This window comes from Mytilus californianus, unplaced genomic scaffold, assembly GCF_021869535.1.
Source record: "Mytilus californianus isolate M0D057914Y unplaced genomic scaffold, xbMytCali1.0.p SCAF_4, whole genome shotgun sequence".
Classification (NCBI taxonomy): Eukaryota; Metazoa; Mollusca; class Bivalvia; order Mytilida; family Mytilidae; genus Mytilus; species Mytilus californianus.
This window is the reverse complement of record NW_026262690.1, coordinates 40118450-40132879: the sequence shown is the minus strand read 5'-3', so window position 1 is coordinate 40132879 and position 14430 is coordinate 40118450. Positions and strand designations below refer to the sequence as shown.

General features: G+C 31.3%; 1 protein-coding gene across 10 annotated transcripts in view; it reads left to right on the top strand.

Moving 5' to 3' along the window:
• Positions 1 to 14430, top strand: part of LOC127737994 (uncharacterized) — a 76267-nt gene that overhangs the window by 1038 nt on the left and 60799 nt on the right. Inside the window, exon 1 of one of the 10 annotated variants that reach the window (XM_052248973.1) lies at positions 13737 to 13879. The exons of the other annotated variants lie outside the window; for them this stretch is intronic. Within the exon in view, the coding sequence (XP_052104933.1) occupies positions 13801 to 13879 (79 nt within the window). The 5' untranslated portion in view covers positions 13737 to 13800. Of the gene's footprint in view, positions 1 to 13736; positions 13880 to 14430 lie in introns of those variants that run through there. 10 annotated transcript variants of the gene reach the window in all.

Below are 14430 nucleotides of genomic sequence, written 5' to 3'. Positions count from 1 at the left end.
ATTTCATTATAGTGATAGATGAAGAAATTCAACATTTGTTAAAAAAAAATAGGGATTGTTTAGTTTTTATTTATTATTAAAAATATGTTACCGATAATGTGTTTACTGTTTTCATCAAATATATTACTTTACAATTACCTGGCCAGAATATACATTGTACAATCATTGTAAATAGTGAACACCTATTGAAAACTCAACATTGTCATTAATCATGTTAATTACTTTTAATCTTCAATCAACTATGTATAAATATCGTTTATTTATTTTTGACTTTATAATTACTAACTGTATTATTTAAATCCAATACTATAAAAACTGTATTATTAACTGAAAATCAGTGCAATGTTTTAACAGCTACAAAATTTTAAACCCTGTAAAACAACAAATAATCAACTTTAAAAAAATGATTTTTTTTTTATAAATTATAAACTTTCTTTTCTCTAATGTCATGAATGTTGTCTTTGCTAAATTTTATTTCTTTTTGCTGATAAGTGAGACCTGTTCACAATGATTAAGATTGCAAAGTGTAGCATTTTACCAGAAAAAATTGAATGAAAATTTCTATATGTCTATAGTTTACAGAAAAAAATGTAGCAAATTTTTCTATATATCAACAAGATTGAATACAAAAATATCAATTCTTATTTATCCTTTACTATGGAAAATGTGCCAATGAAAGTTGTCATTATAAAGAATTTTTATACGACCACAAAATTTTTGCATTCCTATAATGGTATGACATTGTCATCATCGAAAGACATTTTGTTTCCATACAATAACTTTGAGTATAAGTGTATAAATCTCTATGAAATTGTAACATAAGGTTCCATACCACAAAAGGAAGGTTGGGATTGATTTTGTGGATTGTTGTCCTAACTGTTTAGGAATTAGGGACCAAAACAAGCATTTTACTTGTTTCAGGACAATAACTTGTGTATACATTGTACATGTAAGAGAATTGATCTCTATGAAATGGTACCACAATGTTCAATACCTCAAAAGGAAGGTTGGGATTGGTTTTTTGGGGTTGTGCCCTGAAGTGTTTAAGAATTAGGGGCAAAAAAACAAGGATTTTCTGATTTACTTGAGTATAAGTCTATGGATCTCTATGAAATTGTACCACAAGGTCCCATTCCAAAAAAGGAAGGTTTGGATTGATTTTTAGCTCACCTGGCCCAAAGGGCCAAGTGAGCTTTTCTCATCACTTGGCGTCCGACGTTAACTTTTACAAAAATTTTCTCTGAAACTACTGAGCCAAAGTTAACCAAACTTGGCCACAATCATCACTGGGGTATCTAGTTTAAAAAATGTGTCCGATGACCCGGCCCAACAACCAAGATGGCTGCCATGGCTAAAAATAGAACATGGGGGTAAAATGTAGATTTTAGCTTACATCTCTGAAACCAAAGCATTTAGAGCAAATCTGACAGGGGTAAAATTGTTCATCAGGTCAAGATCTATCTGCCCTGAAATTTTCAGACAACCCATTGTTGGGTTGCTGCCCCTGAATTGGTAATTTTAAGAAAATTTCAGTTTTTGGTTATTATCTTGAATATTATTATAGATAGAGATAAACTGTAAACAGCAATGATGTTCAGAAAAGTAAGATCTGGAAATAAGTCAACATGACCAAAATTGTCAATTGACCCCTTAAGGAGTTGTTGCCCTTTAAAGTCAATTTTTAACAATTTTTCGTAAATTTTTGTGATCTTTTACAAAAATCTTCTCCTCTGTAACTGATGAGACAAATTTAACCAAACTTACCCACAATCATCATTAGACATGTTAGGGTATCTTGTTTAAAAAATGTGTCCGATGACCCTGCCTGCCAACCAAGATGGCCGCAATGGCTAAAAATAGAACATAACATTACGGGTAAAATGCAGTTTTTGGCTTATATCTCTGAAACTAAAGCAAAAGTATATCAGTTGCATTATTTCATGCATCAATTGTAAACAAAAATATCAGGTGAGCGACACAGACTCCTTGGAGCTTCTAGTTTACAGTGATGGGCAAAACTGTTTAGAAATTTTGGGCCAAAAGACAATACTTTTTTTTCTAATACTTTGTATAAATTGCTTATTTCTTGACCAATTTCAATGGGGTTTAATTCAAAGTATGGAGCTCTTAGGGTTCTTTAATACACTGAATCTAACGTTAACCATGTATTTAGATTTTGGGCCCCCGGCCCTGTATTTAGATTGGTCTACCTTGAGGTCCAAAGGATCCAAAATTAAACTTTGTTTGATTGAAACAAAAATTGGATTCTTTGGGTTCTTTGATATATATGTACATGTATTGAATCTAACCGTGTGTTTAGATTTTTGATCTTGGGCCTGGTTTCAAATTGGTCTTTATTAAGGTCCAAAGGGGCCAAAAGTAAACTTAGTTTGATTTTTTTACAAAAATTTAATTCTATGCTGCATCTAGACATGTATTTAGATTTTTATAGGCCCATTTACGGGAAGTATTATGGTACACCTCTGTCCGTCCATCGTCAACATGTCATACACTAACTCAAAAACGCTTTAACCAATTTGCATGAAACTTTGGTGAATTGTTTATATCTATTGACGTGATCTCCCTTTTAATTTTCATAAATATTTTATTTTACGTTTCCGAGTTGTGGCCATGGGGTTTCATTCATTAAAAAACAGGGATTTTCTAGTTTTCAGACAATAACTCAAAAATGCTTTGAGTAGTTTTCGTGAAACTTTGGTGAATTGTTTATATCTATTGACGTAAGCTCCCTTTCAATTTTTATAAGTTTTAGGTTGTACGTTTCCGAGTTATGGGATTTTATTCATTAAAAGCGGTGATTTTCTAGTTTGCGGACAATAACTCAAAAGTGCTTTGAACAGTTTTCATTAAACTTTGGTGACTGTTTTATATCTATTAAAATAACCTTCCGTTAGTTTTTTTATAACTTTCTGATATGACATTGAGGAGTTATGAAACTTTATTCTTTGAAAAAGTGACAGGCGTATCATGCGCTCATGGCGCAGCTCTTTATTGATTTGGGTCCAGTTTCCAAGTTGGTCCAAAATTAAACTTCGTTTGATTTCAACAAAAATTAATATATGGGGTTCTTTGACATGTTTGATATGCTGAATCTAACAATGTATTTAGATTTTAGATTTTGGGACCCATTATCAATTGGTCCAAGGGTCCAAAATTAAAGTTTGTTTGATTTCATCAAAAAATTTTGGGGTTTTTGATATGCTGAATCTTACAATGTATTTAGATTTTGGATAATGGACCACAACAGGTACATTTGTAAATGTCCAATTTCTAATTTTTAAGTACTTAGACAACATTCATTCTGTGTCAGAAACCTATGCTGTGTCAAATATTTAATAATCCAAATTCAGAGCTTTATCAGGCTTGAATGTTGTGTCCATACTTGCCCCAACTGTTCAGGTTTCGACCTCTGCGGTGGTATCAAGCTGTACTCTGCAGAGCATTTTATTGATAAATGTAACATTATTAAGCTGTTAGCACATCCACTGAAAATTACCTATTTCTAGGATATATACATGTACTTTAGGCCATATTTTAAGCATATTGAGACAGTTATTTTTTTCTTGATGTTTCATATTTTATCACACTATTATACAATCAAGCAAGATATATACATGTAATAATGATGGCGAAAAAATAAAACATCAAAATTTTCAATGTTTTGGTACTTATGTATGTACAGTACCAGTCTACAAAAATGAACAGGCAACTTAAATAACTTAACAAAACTAACAATGATTGCATCAAAGTGCCCTTTGGGTCAGCATGGTCAGCTAGCATCCTTCTGTCCTGAGATTTCAGCTGGAACTCTGAAGACAGTATCTAATATTCAATGAAATAAACCTGATGTTTTAGGTTTGATTTTCCAGCCAACCTAAAGTTTTTTCCTGTACAATATCCCCATGATTATATCCCTAGGCTAACTGCTTCATCTTTATTCCTTCTCTTTAATAGAAGTTCATTTTGTTGTAATTAATACAAGTTTACTGCGGTTCTGTTAAAATTTAAGAGCAGAAGTCTAAAAAATGGAAACTTCAGTAACAAGGGTTGGGGGTTTCATTTGTCTATACTCTATAGCTTAGAATTATTTTCGAAACTTATCTCAAAATACAGTACTATAATTTGAAAAATAAGGTTTTGATATTATAAGAAAATCAAGAGTGAGCTGGATATCCAAGGATGGAGGAGCACCACCTTAAATTAAAATAGCCTGTGGTGATCCCTGCTTTGAATTACAAGTTAGTGCATGTTTAAAGCACAACAATGCATGCATTCTTGTAAAATTAATGTTTTAAAATATTTTATGTATTTCTACATTTTTATGCAGTCCCATGATTTATTTATTTATTATAATTGGCTTTGAAGTTAAGCTTTCAGTAACTATGAGAACTGTTATATCAGTGCTTTGTGTATGTCTATTGTTTTTAGCTCATTTGGCCCTTTCTTTTCTCATTACTTGGTGTCTGTGGTCGTTGTCGTCTGAATACTTTTACAAAAATCTTCTCCATAGAAACTATGAGGCCAAATTTAACCAAACTTGGACACATTATCATTAGGTAATAGGGTATCTAGTTTATAAAATTAGTCTGCTGAACTTGCCTGTCAACCAACATGGCCGACATGGCTAAAAAATAGGACACAGGGGTAAAATGCTGGTTTTGTCTATTATCTTCAATACCTCGAAAGATAGATAAAATCTGACAGAAATATTTAGAATGTTGAGATCTACCTACTGTCCTTTTATGTCAAAACTGTCAGACTATTTTTTATTGAAGTTATTGCCCTTAAATGAGGAATTTTACCAATTTGTGTTCTTTTTTACATATTATCTTGAAACTTCTATTAACAAAAATGATCAGCAAAACAAGATCTACAAATAAGTTTGCATTGCCAAAATTTAATTGTCAAATGACTTCTTATTGAAGTTGTTGCCCTTTAATGAGGTTTTTTACCAACCTTATGCATTTTTTTATGCCCCCGCCGTAGCGGTGTTGGCATTAAGTTTTACCCTTGTCCATCTGTACCAAAGTTGGTTTCCGTTCTCTAACTTGAGTTTGCCATAACCAAATGCTATGAAACTTATACACAATGCTTATTACCACAAAACACAGATCAAATTTGAATTTTGGTGGTGTCACTTTAACCGTTCTAGAGTTATGCCCCTTTATAAATGGAAAAATTGCAAAATTTTTAGTTTCCGTTCTCTCACTTAAGTTTGCCTCAACCAAATGTTATGAAACATATACACAATGCTTATTACCACAAAACACAGATTAAGTTTGATTGTTTGTTGGCGTCACTTGAACCGTTCTAGAGTTATGTCCTTTATTAATGGAAAAATTGCAAAATTTTTTTTTCTTCTAAATATCAAGTAATTTTTATATGACCGCAAAATTTTTTGCGGTCATATATTGGTATGACGTTGGCGTCTTCGTCGTCCGAAGACACATTGGTTTTCGCACTCTAACTTTAGTTTAAGTGAATGGATCTCTATGTAATTTTACCATAAGGTTCAATACCACAAAAGGAAGATAGGGATTGATTTTGGGGGTTATGGTACCAACAGTTAAGGAATTAGGGGCCAAAAAGGGGCCAAAAATAAGCATTTTTGGAACATCCAAACATAACTTGTGTGTTAGTGTATGGATCTCTCTGATATTATACCACAAGTTTCCATATCACAAAGGGAATGCTGTGATTGATTTTGGGGGTAATGCATTGCCTCAAAATTTTAGTAATTAGGGGCAAAAAAAGGGGCAAAAAACAAGCATTTTTCTAGTTTCATGATAATAACTTGTGTGTAAGTGTATAGATTTTTCTGAAATTGTACTACAAGGTTCCATATCACAAAGGTAAAGCTGGAATTGAGTTTGGGTGTAATTGCCCAAAACGTTTAGGAATAAGAGGCCAAAAAGGGGCCATAAATAAGCATTCTTCTAGTTTCCAGACAATAACTTGTGGTCAAGTGTATGGATCTCTCTGAAATTGTACTGCAACCTACCATACCACAAAGAGAAGGCTGGGATTGATTTTGGGGGTAATTGCCTCAAAATTTTAGGAATTAGGGGGCAAAAAGCAAGCATTTTTCTAGTTTCAGGACAATAACTTGTGTGTAAGTGTATGGATCTTTATGAAATTGTACTACAAGTTTCCATATCGCAAAGGGAAAGCTGGGTTTGAGTTTGGGGGTAATTGCCTTAAATGTTTAGGAATTTGGGACCAAAAAGGGGCCAAAAAAACAAGCATTTTTCTATTTTCCAGACAATAACTTGTGTTCAAGTGTATGGATCTCTCTGAAATTGTACTGCATGGTACCATACCACAAAGGGAACTTTGGGATTGAGTTTGGGGGTGATGAATCATAAGGGGGTTCAAAAAATTTGGGGGAGGGATTTTTTTTTCCTTTTTTCCTTTTTTTTCTTTAAAATTTTCCATTTTAAATTGGTTATTTCTGATTTATATATAAAAGCAAATGATAATGATATGGTTTGAATAGGTAAATTTCAAAATTTTAAGTTCTTAGACCACATTCATTCTGTGTCAGAAACCTATGCTGTGTCAAATATTTAATTACAATCCAAATTCAGTGCTGTATCAAGCTTGAATGTTGTGTCCATACTTGCCCCAACTGTTCAGGGTTCGACCTCTGCGGTCGTATCAAGCTGCGCCCAGCGGAGCGTTTTATTAAAATTGGAGTTATCTTCCTTTGTCCATGATTATAGTTGAATCAACTACAATCAATGCTTTATACAATGCAGTGTTTAATTTTGACTTCCACTGATAAAACACAAATCAAGTTGAATTTGGGTAGTGTCACTTTAACCATTATTGAGTTATGCCCCTTTATAAATCAAAAGATTGCAATATTTTTAGTTTCCATTCTGTAAATTAAGTTTGCCCCAACCAAACATTATGAAACCTATACACAATATTCATTACCACAAAACTAAGATCAAGTACAAATTTTTTGTTTCCGTTTTCTAACTTTAGTTTGCCTCAACCAAATGTTATGAAACCTATACACAATGCTTATTACTACATAATACAGATTAAGTACAAAATTTGATGGCGACACTTTTACCATTCTTGGGTTATGTCCGTTTATAAACATAAAAATTGCTGAATTTTTCGTTTCTGTTCTCTAACTTCAGTTTGTCTCAACCAAATGTTATAAAACTTATACACAACCGTTCTAGAGTTATGCATGTTTACAAATAGAAAAATTGCTGAATTTTTAGTTTCTGTTCTCTACTTAAGTTAGCCTCAACCAAATGTTATGAGACTTACACACAATGCTTATTACCATAAAACTCAGATCAAGTTCAAATTTGGGTAGTGTCACTTTTACCGTTCTTCAGTTATGTCCCTTTATAACTATATGATATGCAAGCGGGAGCATCATCTGTGTCCACATGTGGACACTATCCACATTTATTGTCTAATATCTTAGAATTATAAAAGATAGATGGAAACTTTATAATCCCAAATTATCAGCAAGACAAGAACTTCAAATCAGACTATAACCGAAATCTTCAGTTGATACATATTGGAGTTATTGTCGATTAATGATGATTTTTGTCGAGCCTTCGACTTTAGTCGAAAAAGTGAGACATAGCGATCCTACATTCCGTCTTTGTCGTCGGCGGCGTCCACAAATATTCACTCTGTGGTTAAAGTTTTTGAAATTTTAATAACTTTCTTAAACTATCCTGGATTTCTACCAAACTTGGACAGAAGCTTGTTTATGATCATAAGATAGTATCCAGAAGTAAATTTTGTAAAAATAAAATTCCTGTTTTTCCGTATTTTACTTGTAAATGGACTTAGTTTTTCTGCCAGGAAAACAATACATTCACTCTGTGGTTAAAGTTTTTAAAATTTTAATAACTTTCTTAAACTATCCTGGATTTCTACCAAACTTGGACAGAAGCTTGTTTATGATCATAAGATAGTATCCAGAAGTAAATTTTGTAAAAATAAAATTCCTGTTTTTCCGTATTTTACTTGTAAATGGACTTAGTTTTTCTGCCAGGAAAACAATACATTCACTCTGTGGTTAAAGTTTTTAAAATTTTAATAACTTTCTTAAACTATCCTGGATTTCTACCAAACTTGGACAGAAGCTTGTTTATGATCATAAGATAGTATCCAGAAGTAAATTTTGTAAAAATAAAATTCCTGTTTTTCCGTATTTTACTTGTAAATGGACTTAGTTTTTCTGCCAGGAAAACAATACATTCACTCTGTGGTTAAAGTTTTTAAAATTTTAATAACTTTCTTAAACTATCCTGGATTTCTACCAAACTTGGACAGAAGCTTGTTTATGATCATAAGATAGTATCCAGAAGTAAATTTGTTAAAAAAAAAAATTCATTTTTTCTGTTTTTTACTTATAAACAGTGTTCTCCCCAGGCCCTTAAAGGACCGCGGGCCCGCGATGTATAATTTTTCACCGTGGTGGTATCGTTCTTACCGCGATGTATAATTTTTCTCCGTGGTGCTAAAATTTTCAGTTAAAAAATCGTAAATCGGTAAAGTTTTAAACGACTTGTTAAAACTTTTCCGTGCGGTATAAAATTCCAGGTGAAATTTGACCAGTCCAAACCAGTTCAACACGGATTGTTTACACCACGTGATCGATTTACCTTTATGTGGTTAACCTTTGTTGATTGGATTTAATCGATGTAATTAACACTTTTTACATGATTCTTTTGTGTTTTAATTTAGAGATCATAACTTTATGATCAAAGATAACTATTTTAAGGCTTCACTCACCACCTGACAAGTCGGCAAATACTTTGTAAACAAACGGTGTTGACCCGATAGTTGTACACACGACGGTACATATTTTGTACATTATAAAGTTAGCTCAATACTTATATTATAGTTTGATATGTCTCTGATTAAACCATGGCCAAAATTATCTTTAATTATGACATAGTTATTACATGATATTCCGGTTTCAAACTGTCAACAAGTAATCCAAAGAGGAAGGATCACATGACCCAGTTAGTTCACGTAGAATATTCAAGATTATTTACAATTAACTGCAATCTATTCTATTTTATAAATAAAATGCATGACTGTACCTTCAAACTGGATATATATATCCATATGATCATTAATGAATAACAGAAGTGATCTTGTAATTTTAATCCATAAGCACATGTTAAATCTATTTATATCTATTTCCTGTCATTTAGGCGGGAAAATAGGGAGACTTTGTTGTTGACATTGAATATGCTACTTAAAGATCTATAGACCTAAGATATATTTATAGATTCAGGAATTCTTTTTAAATGGATCATGACAAATAAAGATTTAGATTTCAGTGCAATATTAAGTCTGTATCTATGTTCATGAAATCAGGAACATATATATTTAGATATACTGTTCCCAGATGAAATCTATGGCAAAATGTTTTAAAATTTATGAAAAATTTCTTTTTATTAAAATTTAAGATAGAAACTGGTTTAAATTATTACACAATTTTGTTCTTGTTAATTTTAAATCTCCTTATGACAGGAATCCTTTCACATACAACAACTTTCTTTCTAGAAACTAGAAAGTTTTTTAAATTGAATCTGGGAACAGTATATCTAACAATTTATATGTTCCTGTTTGAATGATATTTTATTTTTATTGATCATGGATTTTATAAAAAATTTAATTACTTTAAATTTAGATAAATATTATGTAATGAATCATGTTATATTTATTTTTAAAAAATATTAAAAGTATACAAACTGTTTATTGATCTTTTAACCAATAATATTCTGACATAACACAGTACCACAGTATTAAAACTAAACAAGAGACATAAAAACTGCAGTAACTAGAAATATAGCGACGCAACGCGACACAACTGATTGTATGAATCATTTCACCAAGCTGTTCACACGCGTTACCCTGGTGCTATCCAAAAATCCTGGGGAGAACACTGTAATATAAATGGACTTAGTTTTTCTGCCAGGAAACAATACATTCACTCTGTGGTTAAAGTTTTTAAAATTTTAATAACTTTCTTAAACTATCCTGGATTTGTACCAAACTTGGACAGAAGCTTGTTTATGATCAAAAGCTAGTATCTAGAAGGAAATTTTGTTAAAATTTTGTACCTGTTTATCCGTATTTTACTTATAAATGGACTTAGTTTTTCTTCCAGTTAACATTAAATACAGTCTGCAGTTAAAGTTTTTAAAACATTTATTAGATTCATAAACTATCCTGGATTTATACCTAATTTTAACAGAAGCTTCTTACAATCAAAAGATAGTATCTAAAGGAATATTTTTATTGATTTTTTTCCTCATTTTTGTTGAGCCTGCAATTAACAGCAAAAGTAGGCGAGACACTGGGTTCCGCGGAACCCTTACGAATTTTTTACCAATTTTTTGTGTTTTTGCATTTAGCTTTTATCTTGAAAACTTATACTCATGATAATAGATAGATAGACGATTTAAATAGCAAAATTATAAGATTTTCAAATAAGTCAAAATATTCTGAATGGTGAGTAGACTCTTTAAAGGAGTGATTTCACTTAAATGATGAATTGTTTAACTGTTGTGCTGTAACACCACTGTTCTTGGTTAGGGGTAGTGTTGCTAGCTCACATTCATATTAAACCCTGCTACATTCTTTATATGCCTGTCCCACGTCAGGAGCCTGTAATTCAGTCGTTGTTGTTGGTTCATGTCTGTCATATAGATTTGTATTTGTATATTGTATTGTATAAAAAATGCTGTTAGTTTTCTCCTTTAAATTGTTTCACATGTCCAGGCCTTTTATGACTTACTATACATTATGGATTTTTTATTGTTGAGGGCTGTTGGGTGACCTATAATTGCTTTTATCTTTGTCAGTTGAACTCTAGTGGATATTTGGCAACCATATCACATCTCCTTATTATTATATTATGTATCTACTTTGCTTTTTACTACATAAATAATTTCAGCATACATTTGTATACTGCCAGTTTTTTAGAATGTTACAGTTAGGTGTTGAGTTTCTGTTCAGTTCATATCAGCTTAGATAATGATTAAATATTTACAAGACAATCAGTGTTTGAGTAAATTCCTTTTATTAAACCCTCTAGTATCTGATACCAAAGGTTCTCTTTTTCCTCACTAGTAAAACTGGCCACAAGTTTAAGGAATTTGTATGAAAGGATTCAAAAATAATCATTAAATTCCAGCAAACAAACATTTTTATAAATGCTGAAGTTCAGAGTGGTTCTCTGTATAATCTTAGTTGTACATGATGTACCAGGTGTTAAAGAACACAAACTGATTACGTTTGTTTTGTCAAACTGAAAAGCTCTCATGTCAGGTTGAAAAGAAGCTTCAAATTCATAGTCCAAAACATTTAATTAATTTTTATAACTGAAATGTGAAACATGTAATAAATCATAAAGATATTATATACATATAAAGATGTTTTGTATTCAAAATTGTATCATGTCAGATGTCATTTTAATACAACTTAGGTGTATAGTTTTCTCTTTAGCTTGATTAAAGATGCTTAACATGTAAAAAAGACATTAAATATATTTATGAACCTTTTGCATAGTTATTATAAAAGATGAATACATTCAGTTCATTGTTTGTTTAAAAGATCTTTTGATCTTTATAGTTCTCAATATAAACTTGAATATACATGTAATTTGATTTTCTCAGCTAAAGGTTTTATATAGGGTTATTCCTGTATAATATCAGGAAGCAAAACATCCATGTTCTTTTTGTTATTGTTTTTTTATTGCATCATTTTACCTGATTTGCAGAAGAAAGATTTCATCTTTAATGCACTACATGTATTTACTATTTCTAATCCTCATCTTTCTTGTCTGTCTGTATGTGTCGAATTGTTAATGATATCCCATATACCAGTATTTAATAAAAATTTTGTTTGTTTGTGCCATCAACGTTTGCATTTTTGTGTCCCTCAGTGTAATTTCTGTCGTGTATTAGTATTACCATTACTGCATCAACCTTTGCAATAACTAAATTTCTTAAAATAAATTTAAAATACATTTCCACTGTCCTTTTGATTCTGTATGAAATAAACAGTAAACCTCTAATTTTTACATACATGTATCTGACATATCTGATGAGATCTTTTTGTCACGCCTGTGAAATTTATTTCGCGAAAGCAAGACATAGCGGTCCTAGATTCTGGCAGTGGCAGCAACATTTAGGTTCAGTCTGTGGTTAAAGTTTATTTTAGATATCAATAACTTTGTCAAACCTCCATGGAATTTTATGAGATTTAGACAGAAGCTTGTTTATGTCAGACCAAAATACAGTATCCAGAGCAAATTTTGAAAATATTTATTTTCATTTTTCCGCTATTTACTGATAAATGGACTTAGTTTTTTTTTATAGGTCAAACCCTTTTCAGAGCTTTAAAGGAAGATGATTGGTAGACTTATTATATTGTATCGGGATTGCCTTTTTGACAGCAATTATACCATACAGATTTCCTTTGTTAGAAAATATATGGCCCGTCTGAACCAAGTTTGACAGAAATAATGTATCAGACTTTTCTTTTATAAAAAAATTTTTGCTAGTGTAGTCTCACAAACATTGCTGTAATAAACTTTTGGATTTCGATTGGCATTTTGTTCTGTTATTGAAATGTTAAAAGTATTCTGAAATGACCTGTAGTGATTTTGGTGTAAACATGTAGATCACATTTAAACAATACTACACTTCTTTGAACCTCTCATGCTCTAGTTAAAATACTTGAATTGTAAACAGTATGAACAGAATTGATCGTTTGCAAGAAATTGCTTAACATATATATATTACATTTGTTGTTTATGCATGTTCCTGAGTGTGCACTGAAATAGGTAGTGTATGTCAACATGCATTATTACATGTACCATGCTATAGATACAACTGTTAAGAATTTTACTGATGATAACCCTGCTCCAATCTGTAGGGATATACTGTTTTACATCTGTTCCTGTGTCTCATTTTCCTCATGAACTATGAATCGGAGCTTCCTGAAATTTGGTATCAAGGTTCATGTGAGAGGTACTATACTGTGTGATGCATTTTCACATTCATTGCTTCCTGTTTACTGAATATTTATACCATTGGTGAGCAATCATGTGTTTTTGTGATTTTAGAACTTTCTGTATTGCATGCAGATTTTATAGTAGTCTTAATGTCTGCATTTAATAGCAACATACCCTAAAAGCAGGTAGATTTCAGTCTTTATGTGCTTTCTTTTAAGTGATTCAGTCAACACTGAGCTAAGATACACAATCTTCACATATCTTTTATACTATAAAGCAGACCAGGACCATTTCTGATTACATTGACACAAATCTTGTATTAAGTAGAGCCTTGACACTTAGGATTATTGCCAACAATTTTCATAACTGATGTTGACAACTTAGGACCTCTTTAATTTATTATTCTTCATTAGGTTTAATATTTGTGAAAATTTACAAAGGGTTAAAGATTTATCTGTTGATAATGAAAACAAAGCAACTCAGCAGAGACTATTTAAAACCTTATCTTATCATGCTTATATATAAATATATTTTTTATTAAATGAAATGATAAATTGGTTTGTAAAAAAAATCTCTTATTGTTTGGGATGCACTTGATTACTTTGATATTAAATAACCGTATTTAAATAGAGAATTAGGCCCAAAGAAGTTGTTCATTGTATAGTTATCAGTAAAAGTTGAGCATGAAGAGTGTTGAATACTGAAAATTTACACCTATAAAATTATGTATATCACGAAATTAGTTTATAGTTTGTGAAGTGATGAATTTTGTAGTCAAACATGATAGTGTCATTTCAATAAACATTTTGGATTATTACTATGATACTGATAGTCAGAAAGGTTGGTATCAGCTGAATTTGTCATTACACCACACACAAATAAAAGATATCATTCTTATTTGGTTGGGCAAATTTAGATATGAATTTGTGATAGTTTTCAGTTTAGTAGGACAAAGCTTTTCATTGAATTTAGTTGAACAGTGTCAGCTGCTTTGTGAATATCATTTTAATGATCAATGCAATCGATATTTATATAACAGGCAGACATATATATGTCATATATGTAGCACCTGTAGTTTTGTCTGAAAACAAGCACATCTGATGAAAAGATGTGAAAGTAGCTTTGAGCAAATGAGATATAGAGAGCTTGTTATAGTAACTTATACCTGACATTCAGTCTGTCTGATCCAAAAGTTTAATTACATGTATCTTACTTTTAAGACTGTCATGTAACTCATGTTTTGGGGAAATCATATGTTATCAATAATAAACTACTCAGAAGTGAACATCATTGTTTAGTCAGATACATATATATATATATATATACAATATGTATTACCTCAAAAACAGTTAACAGTAAGGAAATGAGCTTGCTAAGGATGACATTACGGT